Genomic DNA, 18,620 nt, shown 5'->3' on the forward strand with positions numbered 1-18,620 from the left:
TTAATATTTAACAGAATTCTGCTAGCAACAGAAAGAAAACAAGAGTTGCGATATTTTGTTAAATTGATTTGCCTGGGTAGAAAGCAGAATCGTTGAGAATTCGTTCACGTATTGCTTACGCAACGTACATTTTATGCTTAACGGATAACGGATTAAGAGTGACACTAAAATAATGCATATAGTGATGACGATAACAATATGGTTACTTTGCTCGTGTTACAAAGAAGCAAGTTGCAGTAATGCGTCTGGCATTCTCATAACGTATGTAAAAGTATGTAAATGATTCAAGTGACAGCTGTGTCACGTTCTTATATATAGTGATTGTTCCGTGCCTCGCGGGGTTACCGCCCGCTAAAATTGCTTAATCGCTCGATCGTTGCCTGCATTTTTGTTACCGCAGTGTAATTTACATTGTCCGGTATATTATTCTTTTGCAGGTGGAAAATCTATCTTGCTCTTACTCTTTCTCTTCTTTCTCTCTCATAATCACACTTGTGCATTAACATTGCGCTCGACGTGCGTGCGTCGGTGATGTAAGCCACCATTTTCTTACGTGTGAAAATTACATGGAAGATACGCGAAACTTTGCAGATATTAATCTTTATTGTAATACCGTGAAAGTCTGTAATGCGTTTATATAATACCTGGCATATAACTGGCTTGTAATTAATCAATTATTTTAAAATCATGAAACATTTAAATTACCTCTGCATGTTTTTCCGACAATAATTATCATTAATAACACATTTTAACATATTTTAACACGATAGAGAAAGAAAGAAGAGAGGGGAGAGAAGAAACTTACATTTATTTAATATGTGAAAATTTGATTTGAATTATATATTGCACTGTCCTTTATATATTTAAGTTTACATAAGATATTTTTGTAGCCTTTCATTACTTTCATTTATCGATGGAAATTATTTTATTGCTTGTGCGCTCAAATATGCAATTACACATGTACTTATTGGTATGTTTTCATATTAAATAAGGACTACGTGTATAACGAACGAACATACTATCGTACCATTGTTACCATTTTAAGTAGTAATCAGTTCCGCAGGTAACATAATTTCTCGCAATTATCGGAACAATAGTCAATTCTGTTTTCCGTCTAACTGTTGTATGGTTCGTTTCCCCCAGTTCGTAGCAAACTTGGTGCAATTAAGCTTGTTGTCTTATCGGAACATTTCCATAATTTCTTTCCCATTGGGTGTTTCCGCGAAAAAGAAACGATATTTCTCGGATCTCGAAACAGAGTACAGTTATATGACATCATTAAAATATCATTATTAAAAACCATTTTCTCTTATCAGGCAAATGAGAAAATTCCACTGATTGTTCAAATAATGAAGTAAAATATAAAATTGCGCAAAAATATTTCTTACGCGTTATAGTTTTTGCAGATTTTAACGTTTAAAATTTTCGTTTTTGCGGATTAAAATGACATGTTAAACTATGTAATAATACTGCTGATAATTCTTATATTCAATATTCTTATCTTCTACAAATGATTATCTGAAACGTTAACGTGTTTATTATTTTCTTTAATTATTTTTTTAAGAAGATTTAACGTTGTCACTTCTTATAATTAGAAAAAAAAATTGAATGGATTTTCTGTGAAATCTTAAATAATAAATAAAACAGACGAAAAAGAGGAAGCGGGAATTTAGCAGTTTAATACCATACGATCTGCACTTCGACGTTATCATTCTCCATTAATGTGAGCTCGCATAGGTGAGCCGCATTTGTATCATTGAGAAAAGTTGTGTCTTTCGCTTTTGCTAAACATATCGCACTTTTTTGGCTATGAATCATCGAAGTACCACAGCGTTTTTATTTAGCAAAGACGTGACAGTGATATCGAAACTGATGTTCGCATTTTTCGATGTTGTAGGTAAGTGTGAGATTGCGCTAGGAAAATTGGTTTTTAAATTACTTTGTGATATACGCACTTTCTGAAAAGCTTCTACATATATTAAGAATTGTTTTCTTGTTTTATAGAAACGAACTTTGGTACGATATCTCGATGATTCATTCCGGTTGGATTTATGTAGTGTAGGGCACTGATCGTATCTCATCCTACAAGCGCATTTTACGCAGTTACTCGCAGTAGTATAATGAGAGCACGCATAGTGTCAATAGTGAGTCATAGACATCGTCATTATCTTGTGACAGAAGTAAATATCTCGCAATTTGTTTTCTCATGACAACTTGGATTTGTCCACATTGATGCGCATCGCGCTAAACACTGGCGCATATTAAGCTTTCGATTGCTTGCAATTAAGAAGCAGTAGGTACTGTTTTGAGAAACGTGATAAGCATTAACGAATTCCATGAAAAACATCTCACGTTTGTGCAGATTTTTCCATACTGATTATACAATCGAACATTCATGTGTACAATTGTTTTGTTACGATTTACACTCTCCATATAGTGCATTAAAATTATGTTTAAAATTATGAATTTCTTAAAAATTTACATAAAAATATTATTTCTGTTCACATTTATTTCTAATGTTAATGTCTAAGTAAAATTCGAAAATCATTAGCAACGATATTTGAGTTTATGTCATTCTAAAACCTATCACACAATACAAGGGTACAGGCAATAGGAACAGGAAAGACATAGAAATAACCCAATTTCAACTTATAATAAAACTGAAGAACTGTGATTAGTTAGGTACAAGCAATAGAGAATAGAAATCCAACGCGTCGGAAATTCTGTTTCTATTGCCTATTTCATATTTCATTGTGTTATTACACAGTTTTTGGTAAGTTAAAATGTGATTATTTCTGTTGCCCGGCTTGTAGTTCCTATTGCCTGCACTTTTGTATTGTGTGATAGGCTTAAAAATCTCAAATAATTTTAAAGTCATGCGATGAGGCTACAGGCAAATATCTGTTAAACCGACAATGGCTCTCGTAAGAAAACTGTCTTACATTTCCTCTGAACTTCCTATTAGCTTGTCTATCCTTTCGTTTTGCGAGCCTCAGCTTTGTGTTAAATCGCCAGTAACCTATTGTAAGGACGCACGCGGATTACGAAGAAGAGAGCAAAGTGGCGTGTCGAGGCAGGTCGTTTTTTTTTCCGAAATTGTCCCTCCGCGATGGGACGACGGTAACTGCGGGGCCGGTTACCGTTGCATTAATTGACGTGTACTTGTCAGTTTTACCACGGTGAGCCCTAATTACGCGCTTCCCCTCGCCACTTTACGCTCGCGAGCTCACCGAGAATGCGCACGCCGAAAGCGCACCGTCCGCGCGGTTTTTCGTTGCGCCTCTATCCTATAAAACGGTTTACGCGCTATAAAAATGGCCAACCGCGAGATTTTACCGGGCATTTTACAACGCTAGTTACATTCAGTTACGACTGGTTCCACGCCGCGGCGAAATTACGTGCATTTTCTCTCGGCAAGCGCCAACAGTCGGCATCGGAGACGCTTATTTACGACGTGTACTGCTGTAAAATGAAACTGTTAATGAACTCTAATTATATCTGAATGCCGATTACAATTATTGGGAATTAATAATTTTGGCATACGAATTGTTAAAAGTAGCTTTTCATTTATTTTTCGTCTTGCATGCCATTTTATATATTTTTAAAACAAATATAAATACCAGTGGGCCTATTCTGTAACTCTTAACGACAGTTTCGTTATCGTTATATTGGCGTTGCGCAGCTTTTTTACCATATATAATATCTGCGCAACGCAAATATAACGATAACGAAACTGTCGTTAAGAGTTACAGAATAGACCCACAGGGCTTCATATATTTGAATTTGTAAAAGACTTTATATATTTTCTTTTTTAATTATATGTGTATATATATATATATATATATAGACACTTTTACATTTAATCATATATTAGTCCCACGAAATCAGTGAATTGTAAGGAATACTAACGAGAGTTTGAATGAAGTTATGTAATATTTAAATAAATATTACGAATAACTTGTTATATGAGAAATTTAATTGTTGTTCTCACATTATAATCGTAATTTGGTTTAGAAAACGACTACTTTATCCTCAGAGGTTGAAAGAGACAAGAATTCGAGCTTTCACCGCTTCCCTTTCTTGTTATTCGGCGCTGACTTCGTCGTGTATAGCTTAGTAAGTGGTTCCCTCTATGGCAAAATTACGTACTTGTTTTCGTCCTGTATCCTGCACCCTCGTCCTGGCAGGATGTGGTTCAAGTTTTGTTTCGAGAAACGCAGTTTATATTCAGCTGAAAAATATTTATGATGAACGAATATGTGGTGGATCTTAATGTACTTAAAAATATGATTGATAAGTTTATAAATATAAATTTACTGCGTTTAAAATTATTAAATTTTATTGATTTAACGATGTACCGTGTGATAGGAATCTTCTTTTCCATCTGTTTGTTATTAAACTTTTTGAATCGTATCCAATTAAAATTTTCTGATGCTATACAGTTGTTGCTAGATTATTTTTTACGAATATATAATCCTAAGTCTTTAAGAAAGTTGTTTCAAAAATATTATAGATAGAAAATAATAAAATACGTGAATAGTTGTGTTTATAGAGATATTTATGACGATGTGACATAATGTGTATATCTGGGAAATGTAATTTATATATAAAATTCAAATAAAATTTGTAATCATCTTTTATTCAGATTTTATTCATGTGCAAAATAATATACATATTTTAACAGTCATGATTGCTTCTAAAGATTCATATATTTTTTTATATTCTAACATTGACAGAAACGTTTTACTGACAAAGAATTTATTCCACGTGAGGGAACGTTAACTTTCCAATTCTATCGTACAAGTTCTTAGATACGAGCAATAATACTTCTGGCACACATCGCATGTAACAGAATGAGAACGAAACCTTGCCCGGAGATAATGCGCGATTTTCATAGGATTACAATACGTTTTCCTTGCGTGGCCTCTCGTCCTTTCACCCGCTGTCTTATTCAATCATCGATCGGCCGATGAAACAATCGTCGGTCGGTCAGACGCATCGTGAATCACAAGTATAAAGGTCATTGTGAAAAGTGCAAGTAAGCAGGCGGAGATGGAGATCGCATTAATAGAGATGTGACACGTTGCCGTTGCATTGTGGGGCTCTCTTTTCATGCTACCGCAACATATATCCCGCTTAAGTGAATGCCAAGGCCGAGTCTGTCTCTTTAGCCGAGAGTCTTTAATGCGGCTCGTACGCCAACGGTCGTCGTGGCGGACACCTTTATTTAATTACAATACGCGTCTCCGTCTAAGCGTGTCTCCTTCATTTAATTACAATAGCGCGACGCATGTAGCGCATAGCACGTATAGACGAAGTAATTGCCGGTTACCGTGAATAGTAGGAGTAGGGTTGTTCTCTCTTTCGCTTTTTTTTTGTTTTAACCCCCAGCAACATTTGGTATCCGTCGGATATCTCACCGTACGCGCAAGTCTTTTTCACGCATTTTATTATCGCAGCAACGATAGGCTGCACATGTATATACGTGCGCGCGTATCTAAATCCCGCTGGAGGCTCGCTTATTGTGGCTATTACATCGCCGTTAATGGCACTTCACAATGTAATTTGTGGCCCCGATCCCGTCCTCCTCCTCCTCCTCTTCCTCTTCTCGTGTTCTGATGAAAAAGCGACAAGTCTTTCATGCCACCGTCATCGAGGCGAGTAACGAACACGTATGAAAAGGATAATCGAGCTATGCCGAATTGCGTTTACAAAACCTGGTCAAATGCTGTCTGTGTTCGTTGCGAGTATCCCATAATTTTGAGTAATTCCGCGGATACTCTCCAACGTGACATAAGAATTACTGCAAGAAACTTTGTGTCTGCATTTATCATTTATGTAATTATCTAATTAGGTATCTTATATTGAAGAATGTGAAACGCTTAATTACAAAATTATCTTCTTTTATAAAGTTTATAGAAACAAGCATAACATAAAGCCGTACAATATATGTTTCACAGAATTCAAGCTCTTAATGTATGGAATCAGTATTTTATTTATTAAGTCACAGCTTATATAGTATCCTCTGTCTCGATAACTTTCAAGTATTTTTTATTCTATTTATTTCTCAAATTCTTTATTGCACTTATTTCTCGCACCGCTAAATACGAGAGGAAACATGGCAAAGCGTTATTACAAGAAAATAAGAAGATACATGAAACATGCAGGATAACGATTGAATATAAATGATACTCGGTAGGAACTAATATGATTATATTATTGATAATTATTCAATCGAAGATGTTTGTGATCACGCGTCATTAATAAATATGGTTTGTGACATTAAAATATTCGAATCGAGAATTGCAAGATCGGTCTCCGCCGTAAAAGGTCCGGCCTCAATTTGCAGAAATTACGTCGCGCGTGTGAGCTTCGATATAAATTCACATGACACGCGAATAAGATCCATCCTGTGCCTGCAGGGCGCTGAACGGCAGCCCACCACTTAAGCGGATAGCTAAAGTATTAGCCCTGAGGGTGCTTCCGCGACGATCGATCTTTGATACGCCTTGACGTGAGCCGCCAATGAACGACCGAAAAATGTGGCTTTTACGAGAGGGAACGAAGATAGTTCGTTCGGTTTTTGTGAGGAATTATAGGGATCGCGGTTGGTCACCTCCGGCAAATGATTAAGCGTCACCAGGGACACGATAAACTTTATTATTTCGTAGCTTATTCGATAGCAATTGCGTGATTTCGTTTCCGTACCTCGGGCAACGTGGACTTTTGTCTCCTTATCCTACATTTTATAAAGAGCACGATAATATTTTGTTTATCGGAACTCTATTTATGCATATTTTCACATCTACATGCATTGCGTCAAAAATTCTATTAGGTTCTGATATTTCGGAAATTATTAAAATAATTTATTGTGAAATTAAAATAAATCTACAGTTGTGAAAAAGTATTCTGTCGTAAATGTCATAAATGTTAGTGCGTTTTATCAGCCGAAAATAATAGATCAAAGAATGAGAAAGTTATAGAGGAAAGAACCAAAAGAGAAATTGATGGAATGACGCGTTATTTCTTTTTGAGATAAAATCTGCAATAAATACATATTTTATTGTGATTGATTGACTACGTAAAATTTTGAACGGTTCTAGGTGGATAAAGCTAAGCTAGTTTGCTATTGGATGTGCATTTGCCATGACTATATATTAAATGTAATGCATATTTTTGTAAAACAACTTTAATTCAACTATTTCTGTGTATGTATAAATGCTGTTTTATACCACAACTGGTTATAAAAATATAGGGAATTATTAAAAATTTATAAACCATGTATTAAATAAATATTGTATAAATGTGATAGTTGTGATCAGTTCAATATTTTCTAACAATCTTTATTTTATATTACAAATTAGCTTTTTTTTCTCTAAAACACATCTTCCGTTTTCTTTTACACCACAGCAATTGGGCTTAGTTTGACTAGGCTATCATACAAAATGTGTTCTTTATAAAATTTTACAGTTGACGTGTCACCATAAATTTTGTGTGTACGGGTCACGGGCGGCGATTTAACGCTAGGCTCAAGTGAGAAGAGAGAATAAACACAGAGAAAGAGGGAAAGATATAAAGAACGAAAGAGAGACGAAAGTCAGGAGGGGAAGAAGGGCAGAGAAAGAGAGAGAGAGAGAGAGAGAAAGGGGGAAATAGATGGGAGAGCAAGAGTGTGGAAGAAAGGCTGGGAGAGCAAACGAGAGGAGAACTGTTTATCTTGCTACCGGCGGTACGTATCGGTCAATATGTGCCCAGCCTCTGAGCACACAGACTGCATACGTGGATACATAGGTTCCAATTCCTCCTCCTCTGCCTCTTCTTCCTCCGGGCGCGGCCGCGGCGGCGGCCGCGGCGGCGGCGGCGACGGCGGCGGCGACGGCGACGAAGGAGGATGATGAGGTGGCAGGCGGTGGTTGCCCGTGGACTTGCACATTACGTACCGCATTATGCGCGTACACAGGGAGCCTTATCTGCGCGGGCACGTCCGGGTAATTTAGTCCGGCACTCCTCACGACGTCGCTTCTTCCCTCCTCCTCGTCTTCGACGCTCTTACATCTTCCCCTTGCCCCCCATCTCTCTCTCGGCGGCGGATTCTTCCTCCCCATCTGCTTCTCGTTCCCCATGAAAAAAGCGTTAAATGTTAATACGTCATTGCGGCCTTATCCGAAGGTAATAAGGACTACGTTGTCAACCGAACTGCATCGAGATATCGTAATTAGAGTGCCGACGATTGATGACCGCATACTGCGACCGCGTGCGTGCGTGAATGACGTGATCGAACTGTTGCAACGTCGAGTCGTGTCTGACGTATCTTGAGACGTTTTCGGAATAATAGCTCTAGGGTGTGATGTCTATATGGGATCCACGATCCACGTACGATACACGTACGAACAAGTTCGCTATCTGAGAGGTTGATCGATGTCTTTCGTGCAGGCTGGACGCGTAACGTCAAATGCAATCATAATTTATTTCCCCAGAAAATTATAGCGTGATATGATATTTCAAGACACGAGGAAAAGGTTGATCTACTATTAGTCAGTACTATCTAATTAGGATTACTCTCTGTGTTTTTCGACTTAATAAGTTTAAAGTATTTTTAGTTATTCTTATTTTCTTTTCTATACAAATGTAATATTCTCTTTATGTTCATTTACGTAAAATTCGTCTAAAAATTTCAAATTTTTAGTTTATAATTATTTTTTTAATGTTGCATTGTCCAAGGAAAAACTTTCGCCAATATCTTTATTGTTGCTTCTCGCAATTGCGAATTAATTGCCAAAATTGTAATAATCGTGATTGTTAATAATATTATTAACTATATATATTTACGAAGGTACAGTATGTTAACTTGCCAATAAAAGAAGTTTTGCACATCTTCATGTGCATTAGAAATTTCGCGCAAAAAGCGTAATTTACAATTATAGTTCGAGTGGCCAGTACCTTGAAAAGGAGGTATCAAAATGTACAAATTATAATTATATTAGATGTCTCGTTTACTCTTTGCAGCTGACTCTGAGATGAATGATAAGTCATTGTGCAATACCACTCGAAAATATTAAGAGCTCTTTTCGGAGTCTAAGGAGTTGGCGAACAAACTTTATATTGGAGCCGAGTACTTAGTATTCGTTACTACAAATGAACGTTATTTATGGAACAAGCTGCTATTTCGAATTTTGTAAGCCATAATTTTGCAGTTTTTTTTACGATGACTTGAGTAACGGTAATCTCCTTTGTCGCGTGTACGCAGTTAGTTAATGAATTTCTTTAATTCGATATCAGCCTGTAGCCGAATGAAAGAACGAATTATTACTCCGGCAGGTGCGACACAGTGCTCGCCGCCAGTGTACAGGACTTAATATGTTTGTCGCACGCGAGTAAAAATGATAATGTTGCAATGTCCAATTCGGTTTTGTAATTAAATTGAAAGAAAAGAGAAATTTTACGATCTTAATGGCATAATCGATATATGAAGTGATAAACCCAAATTATATTTACAGTGGACTGCTTTCTCTTGTAACTAATATTTATTCATGATGCTAAAATGAAACATATGAATATATCAAAATAAGCATTGTAGATACTTACAGTCGATCGATCCAAGAGTTTCGATTATTTTGTTCACACGCGGTCTTTTCGCGCGACATTCCCGAGTTTGCAGGTAAGTTTATCCGCTTAACAACGGGTGTGTCGCGCACTTGAAAGTCTATGCCAGTCTATGGCTTCACACACGCATATGCGTTTTGTCGCACTGTGATGCAAATCAGGTCGCGGTAGGACTACGCGCGGTCTTGATTTAAATCTGAAAAGTGGTCCTTTCGTACCACCGACCGGACTATTGAGGAGAGTTAGCATGTGAAAGGAAGGTATGCCACTGGCAAGGACTCCTCTCGAGAGGTCCTTAAGAACGCCACTTCACCCCAGATTTTTCAATAATCCGTTCGGTCAGGAAGCCAACTTCAATTTTTCTTTCTCATCGCATTCCCGCGTATGTCTTTAAAGAGTGTCAAAAAAGGACTCCCCCCCATAGATCCCTCTTCATATTTCATGAAACATTCTAAAAAAAGAAAACAAAAAAATCATGCAGCTTTTTTTTAAGTATTTATGCACATAATTTTATTTATATATTTATAGGTAATATATGTTATATAAATCGAGCCCTCGATAACATTGATTTGTTAGCAATAGTATATATTAAAACTCTATTTGACAATTTTGAAATAATACTGATATTTAAATTAATAATTAATAGTTCTAGTTTTTTATACCTTTAGCATATGTTGTATTTTATTACGTCTATGTACTTGCGTGTCCGTAATTTTGCATATATAAATAAATGCTAATGCTCGATCTTCTTTATACATATAGACGATTACACGGAGCGAAACATGGAATAATTATTTTAACCCGAGAGTCGCTACATATCGCTATCCGTTCATTTCCGAAGAAATAACTGCGTTTGTGCATTTCTCAATTATACCGATTCAGTTCCGCGATGCGCTCGCGTGCTAGTCATATCGATTTATAAAATATCTCGGAAAAATCGGTTTGATGAGAAGATAACTGGGTAGGGACGACACACGGATGTCGTGACTTCATTATCTCGATGTTACTGCGAAACGAGAAAATAAAATCATTTCGCGTCGTCTTATTTTGTACTAGGACATATACGCGCCAGCTGATAGGTGGAATGTATATTTAGGGAGGCAATTTCTGCCGTAATTCTCCTGCCTTTCCTTCGTTAGTATAATAACGTACTAAAAAAAGAAAACATTTTTATATTATTAGCTACGAGCGCTACGTATTTATTATTGCCGTTGAACGCAGGATTCAATTGAAGCCGGAGTAGTTATTCCGGCGATCGCGATGGCTGGATTCGATGAATTGCCATTACGCCGTCGTTGAGCGCGTATGCTGATTATTTACGATCCAATCTTATTTTTCTGCACTTTCGATATCTGCATCGTCGTTGGATAATAACGCTTGATGCTGTACATTGCGACGTATCGTCGAGATCGGGAAATCAGGCCTTCTAACTCGAGTTTTGAAACGGTGCGACCGCGCGGTAATATGCAAATGACGTCTCGAATCGTTTGCATCTCTGATAGGCGCCTTCTGCGTTTTGCATCCTGCGAGATATATATGAACCTGAGAAAAATATACTCGGCGACGATGCCCGCGCGCGCGCGCGACGCATCGATATTCTCGTCGGCATGCAAATTGGACGGAGGGGTATATGTGGGAATTTTCGGGATCTCACGTGGGATACAATCTGGGCCTCACTCTGGGTTAAAAGATGGTGACGAGAAACAGTAGGAAAAAAAAATTATTGTGCAGCCGTCCCCCTATCGACGGTCCCTCGGCCCACGGGGTCGCGTTCCGACCGTTTTTCTGCGCCGATGTCACGGCGGTGCATAAGAACCGCCGCTAATTATACGAGAACATATACCTGGTCCATGAGATATAATATGCTAAACTCGCGGCATTATGCGCGTGACAACTTGGGTACACGCTAGGGACAATGTTGGGAAGTGGGTTGCGCCTACCTGAAGCGCAAGCGGCGTTACAGACAATGCCGCGCGTTAGGATATGTAGAAAATTCTATTTCCGGTTGTCGAGTAGTATCACCGCGACGTCATGGTTCGTTAGTCGCCCAGTTTGGATCGTATGGTCCACTCAACGCTGCCATGTCGAATAATTCTTTTCTTTGCCTTTCAATAAAATATCTTTATCGAAATTGAGAATATGATCTATTCGTCTAGCATATTGCTCGAAATCATAGCTTTTAGAGTGAAATTGAAATTTATTAATAACTAGAGAAAAAAAAAGAGAAAAAGAAGGAAAAGAGATAAGGAAGAAATAAGCAATGCAGCAAATATAAAAAAATATTATTGATTGATAAAATTATAATTTTCTAAATTTGATTAGATTTTATTATTGAAAATAATTTTCAGTTAATGTATTAAGAAAATAATAAACTATCGATAAAAATTAAAAGATATAATAATACATATTTTATTTATACCAACTTTTCTATTTTTTTTTAAATATAAAAACAGTTTTTATTACAAAATTTGTTATAATCTTATTATGAAATTGCTCACTACATATATAAGATAATTAATTAATTATATAATATATAATTAATTATACGGTGTATTTTTGTCTCACCGAAATGTTCTTTCCGTAGTGTCTTACAACTGTAACGTCGTTGAAAGACTCTCGAGGGAATCATAATATAATGTTACACCACGCGTGTTTGTCGTCCGCACTCGTCTTTCGATACCCGTACGATCGATCATCGAACATCGAATCAAACCCTTTGTATGTACCTCACAACGCAACACCGCTTATAAATCCATTCTGCTTCGATCCACCTTGTACGAGGGCGTGCGTGGCAGGCGGTCCGGGTTAAAATGACGATTATGCTTCCGGATTGTGCTTTCGGGTACAGGTATGCGCGGTACGTACGCACGTCCGCAAAACACGCACCGCGCTTTCGAGAACGCGTTAACTTTTAAAGTCGCCTCCTCTCTCTTTCACCCTCTCCCGAATGGAGCCGCGTTCGTGCACAATACGCGCGCCAGAACGACAATCGAGCCTGCAGGCAAACAGAGAAAGAGTCACACTCTTTGAGCTGCCAATGAAATATACGATTACGAGCCGCACGAGGACCAGAGGTCGAGTAGGGATTCATAGATCACCGATTGGAAGCACATAAGGCCCCCGTCAATGGGATCGGCGTCACTTCGGGTTACAAAAGGCGCAGGTTCCACACTGGCGTGTTCGCAGGGGCTCGTTAACCCTAAAGGCGGGTTTGCCGGTCCCTTCTCAGGTTGCCCAGGTGGGTCGCGATGGGATGCCAGGATCGAGTGCTCGATCAGTTTCCTCAGAGCTTCGCGAACCTCGTCTTCTCCTCCTCGTTGTTGCGCAAAGTTCGCTCATGTTTTAAGAGCGATTCGTTTCGAACGGTGCTGACGCTGACACGAGAGATATATAGAGTGAATGTATCCTGGAAGTAATAAGATAAAAGTGATTTAAAATGTATTGAAAATTAGTTTGCTTCTAGCTGTAGTAGATGTTACAAGTGTATAAATTCGCACTGATAGAACATTAGACGAAATTTACTTCTAAATGGGAAATTTTATAAGTTACAAGAGAGAAGCTTTCTTCGTTGCCGTTGCGCTTTTTAATGCGCTTTAATGGTATTTATTTTGTGACCTTTCGCTTATTATTATTCGGATTATCTCTCCAGAAAGAAAAGAGAGAAAGAAAGAGAGAGAGAGAGAGAGAATCCCTAATTAAATAACCCTAATCCGCAGATGCCGCGCGTGAGCGTGTTGGCAGGAAGTGAGTTATTAATAAAATGATTCGGGACGTAGAATATATTAATATCCTGCAAGATCGCGCTCAAGATAGAGAAGAAAGAGAGACAGAAAAAGAGAAAAACGAAAAATACAACACCCGAAGGCAGAATCGTGACTGAACGAAATTATATCTTCATTAAAAAGAACGTATGAATTATGAGAATGTGGGCGGCACTCTCGTGGACGAGGAAACGAGAAAGAGAGCGAGTGATAGACAGACAAAAGTACAGGCCTACAGTGTTGCATAGTGAATGTGTAGATAGTTTGTCAGATTGCGGCATTGCATGATCTTAGTAATGAAGCGACGAGTAGATATCAATAATTATTCGGTTAGTTAGTTGTCATTAATTCCATTTGATTTCTCATTGCCCGTTTTCGTTACTAAAAACAATTATTTGCAATTGATCAGCGATGTGGATATTTAATTTCAGTTGAATTAGTAACCTGAGGTACGCGCTATTTCAATTTATCACCTAGTTAATTTCAGCCTAACCCACTATGTAATTAAAATCTCTTTTGGTCTGAAAATACACGTTTTCATCGGAGAGTAACAATTAACGGAGAATTGCAGAGGATTGTAAGATCTGAAGCTATACGGATCCTTGTTACACGTATCAGTGAGAATATATGTATTCGCGCATCTACGCAAGACGATACAACGTAGCGATCATCAAGAGAATGCAGCAAGAGCATCTAAGTGGCCGGTTGGGCAGGAGTGAGTAAAATTATCGCACGGTTTATTGCATAATAAGTGCATGATTGATGCAACTGTTTGAGGAGGCCGGTCGCCTGGTCGAGCTGTGCCGTATTTACGATGTTTGTGCTCTCGTGGTAGAGCGTTGCGGTATTCCACGTTGCAAAATTTCACGTCCTCCGCGAGATAGATCTACGACCTCTCATCGCGCCCACTCGCATGGAGCTCCACTTCATACTCTTCCGTCCACGTAAACGAGCTGTGCACATTGCAAGAATCTACCTACGACCCGCTATAGAATGTCGCTCACGTACGTTAAATACGGGCACGTGGAGCGTGCCGCGTCGCTACTTTGTGCCGCGCGATACGATGAAACGGCGAACCGCGCGTAAACCACTCGTCTTATGGCACACAGCTCGGAGAAAACGGTTCCGATCCTCATGTGGTTGGACGACGACGACGTGCCGCGTTTATGGCGTGCGGTTTTACTACGAGAGAAAGAGAGAGAGAGGGAGGGGCGAGCTTTTGCGCAACTGATATAAATCCGTGAAGTACAAGCGCGCGCGCGCGATCCTCCGCGCGGATAAGAGCGCCGTTAATTTTCATGCTCGCGCGAGAACGGGAGTCGAGCGATGGCATAATCAGAAAATCCTGTCTCGGATGGAAACACCACGCGCGATTCCAAGTGTAGACGGTATAATTCGTGGATAGGAACGGGAATGCGCATTGTTAGCCGTTATCCCTCGAGGGAATTCCTGTCTTCGCCGTTCGTTTAGCACCTCAGGAACGAGAGAACACGAGCCATAATATTTTAAGCGCAGTATCGCGCGACAACATCAAATTAAAAAAAAAATTAGAAAATACGACTTTATTAAATGGCAAGATAAACAAATTAACTTTTTCATATTGTTTTGTTAATTTCTTTGATTTGAAGCGGTTAAAATAAAATACTCCTTTCACGGATTTAGCATTACGTAAAGCTGGTAGCAATATTATTATCGGCAAAACACAAGTTCTCAAAGGAGAATTTATTTCTGTTTAATATCTCAGAATTTATTTCGTCTTAGGAGTGAATGCACACAGCGATATACTCGATCTCCCTTCTTACCCAGCCGGCATCGCGGCAGTACTGCCTACGTACGTGTCAACTCGAGACAACGAGCTTTCAACCTTTTGTACACGTGACAGCAAAGCGCACCACGAAATGCATGCGTGGGCGTACGTTTGTAACCTGATCCACGTGGAATTTGTAGCTGCATGATCGATGGAAAAAGTATAATCCGTATATACTTGTATCTAGCGGAGAGATTGTGCATTTTATAGATTTAGATGTTTGCATGTTCTAGTTTCATATTTTCGAGCAAAAATAAACATGTAATAGAATGTAGAAAATATAATGAATCCATAAGTTATTGTAATTTATTATTATAAAAAGTTTCGCGCATTATATTACACAATATATTATGCTAATATATTAACATTGTGCAAAACAATATAAATGATTTTATGATAATTACTTTTGACATACTGTTATTTTCACTTCTCTATTTTTAATACTTATTTTTAAAGTGAAACTAAGAATCTATTTATAACGAAATGCCATAATAACATCACTGAACAGTTTTTTCATTTAATTAATATCTATATGTACATAATTTTTTAAATATAATTAGAGACGGCGGGACGAGAGAAGTATATGCAAATATCAAGCATAATAACATATTGCTACAATTATATGTTGCTTTTTGCCAAAATCTTGGTAACATAATTTGTCATATGAATGTATATCATTGTGATGCACGCTAAATCCTATGCTGATGTAAATACGCACGTGCGTATGTGCGTAATTTATCATGTACGATCGAGCAAAGACCCCGTAGGCAGCATCGTCCGACATAACATGGAACTCCGTTTCATAGAAATCTTAAGTATCATTATACGTTTCTTTCTCACTTCTTATTTCACTGAAATATAATAATAATGATGTAGTAATGATACAATAGTAATAATTATGTGTAATTATCGCAAGACATAATAGGTAGGATATATAGAGTACGTTTTTATTTCTGTATCGATCTATTCCTTAAAAAAAAAAAGAAAAAAATAGATTAGAAGTTTGGTGGAATAAAAAAATTTTAATTCGGAAAACTTGTAATCTCAATATTTATTGCTGTACATTTTTAAATCTATGACTTATTTGCCATGACATTTGCTCGCTGTGAGACGTACAATCCAGGATGTCTTGGAAAATTCATGTCCAACAGAAGACGGAACATGACTTCTTCGACATCTTTTTCCGCATTACTCCATGCTGAGGATGCATATTTTCGCGTAAACAGGTTGGAGCCGCACCGCGAGAGGATGTTTATGAGATGGCATCATATAATTGCGTCCGCATACGTATTTTATTGCAGGATGCATCAATCCGTACACGCAGGATGCACAGAGCCAATAAGTGAGACGTATGAAGAAAAATTATGCGCGCGCTTCTTTTCGAGTTAGCTTAAACGGCGACTGGCTTTTTGTCCGCGTCGAGAAAGATTACGAAGCATGCAACTCACAACCGGCAACTCGGTAACAAGGAGTCCCCTTGTATGCACCACCACGAGTCGTACTGGAGTACGTCTCAATCATTCGTTCACGAGCACCACGTGGTAGCATACCAGAGAGGACGCTGTTCTGACCATACATTAAGCAAATTGTGCTCTATCATTAGAGGATGCCTTTTCATAAAACTTGTTTTATATGTGGTGTGAGTTATATTTCCTTTATTATTACAGTACATATTTAAAGTCTAGCGAATGAGTACGAAATGCAGGCAACGGAATGTTAATGAAGTGTATCAGGAAAAGATAGATATTTTCGATAAAATTATATGTTATAAAAATAAGCCCGGCAATGTTGTAACGATTAATTTGCGACGGGATAAATATGGAGAAAACAGATTAATAGGTGAATTAAGTATTAGAAGAAAATCAAGTTTCAAAATTCTATTGCCTCATAAACATGAACCGACTAAAGTTATGAAGCTGAAGTTTATGTACGTATATATTTTAACATGTAATTATGGTGAATGTACTGTAACAATATCCTGCTTATAAATTATTCATGAATGTTATTTCCAGAAATATTTTATTAATTACTTGTTTATTTATTTAATTTGTAATTCCTGATGTTGATAATTAGGATAAGATGTTCTGATTACTCACAAAAAGTTTAAATTAAGTCAAATCTTTTTTTAGAAGTGGGATTATCGCCGATAGGGAGTTCTCAGTGATCGGTATTTTCACGAATCGATATAAATCGATTGAGTATTTAATAATCGTTAGACGGATTCGATTGAAATTCTGCACAAGTACTTGAATTTAGTCGTAAGTACGTACGTATCGACGCAATTTTCCAAAGTAGACATTTGCTGGCTCACTATATCCTACCGATGCTTTCTCACGGACCCGCTTATGTCCCATGGGTCCATTTACTTCACGACGTTTACAGGCACTCAGCGCACATTTTGCAGTAGCCATTCGGTTATATCGTTGTGCATGCCATCCATTTAAAATTTATCAACGATACTGGCAATGCATTAATGCTTCGTGCGCGCCGCCGAGTGTCCATTCAAGTTTTTCTCCGTTCGACTTATCGATCGATTTCTGTTCAGTATGGATGAATGGAGTTTCTTGCATTTGGTAGGAACATGAGGCTCTTATGAAATCATTATACCGGTTGGTAGAATTATGTCGAGATAGGCCATGATTAAACAGAGATAAAAGTTTGACGAATCAATAAGATTTTTATAAGTATATTTCAGAATTGGTAGATTATTTTAATTACACTGGTTGAATTTTTTATCAATTTTTGATTGGCCAAACATATAACTCTTGATGATTTTTGTGAATTATAAATGCACTATAAAAGATGAGATGTAGAAGAAATTGTTTTGTGCTTTTTTTCAGTAATGCTTGCATGAAACTATTTTAAACGACACGAGAAAGAAAGTCGAGAGCTAAAGTGACTCCCTCTTGATGTGACTGAAAAGTAATTCTCTCATTTACGTTGTTCGCCGATACAATGAGCAGAAAGATTTTACGAGATTACGATTGTGCACACCAAACATAGCAGTGAGTTATGTGAATCACGTTCGCGTCGTGTGCAATGTAATCCGAGCACATCTGTGTGCGCATGCATCGCGTGATGATGAGTCTGTATAAGACCGAAAATGAATCGATCGAGTATAATAATCGAGTGACACGATGATAAAACTAGATTTTGAATACTGGCGATTTTTACTGGTGGCAACAATATTTATTCTAGAGATCTTTGATTATTACTGATATATTATTAATGAAATTTAAAATACAAATTGTACTCAAATCATTGCATTTATTAATACCAGTTTTAATAAACAGCGTTCTAGTTATTAACATTATTTCCATTTTTTGAATAAAAATTTAACTTTTATTGTTTTAGAATTATGATTTGAAAAAAAAAAAACTGATGTAACCAATATCGTTTCTACTACTTTCCGCCTCATTTATCCTATCAGTGTTCAAAGCAATGTTTAT

General features: G+C 37.6%; 1 protein-coding gene across 2 annotated transcripts in view; it reads left to right on the plus strand.

The window, feature by feature from the left end:
• Positions 1–18,620, plus strand: part of Mesr6 (misexpression suppressor of ras 6) — a 199,316-nt gene that overhangs the window by 115,731 nt on the left and 64,965 nt on the right. The window contains exon 4 of one of the 2 annotated variants that reach the window (XM_071712754.1): positions 15,126–15,427. The exons of the other annotated variant lie outside the window; for it this stretch is intronic. Within the exon in view, the coding sequence (XP_071568855.1) occupies positions 15,126–15,243 (118 nt within the window). The 3' untranslated portion in view covers positions 15,244–15,427. Of the gene's footprint in view, positions 1–15,125; positions 15,428–18,620 lie in introns of those variants that run through there. 2 annotated transcript variants of the gene reach the window in all.

Source organism: Temnothorax nylanderi, unplaced genomic scaffold (genome assembly GCF_030848795.1).
Source record: "Temnothorax nylanderi isolate EJ_2023f unplaced genomic scaffold, tnyl_v1.0 TNYL_tig0114_pilon, whole genome shotgun sequence".
NCBI classification, from domain to species: domain Eukaryota; kingdom Metazoa; phylum Arthropoda; class Insecta; order Hymenoptera; family Formicidae; genus Temnothorax; species Temnothorax nylanderi.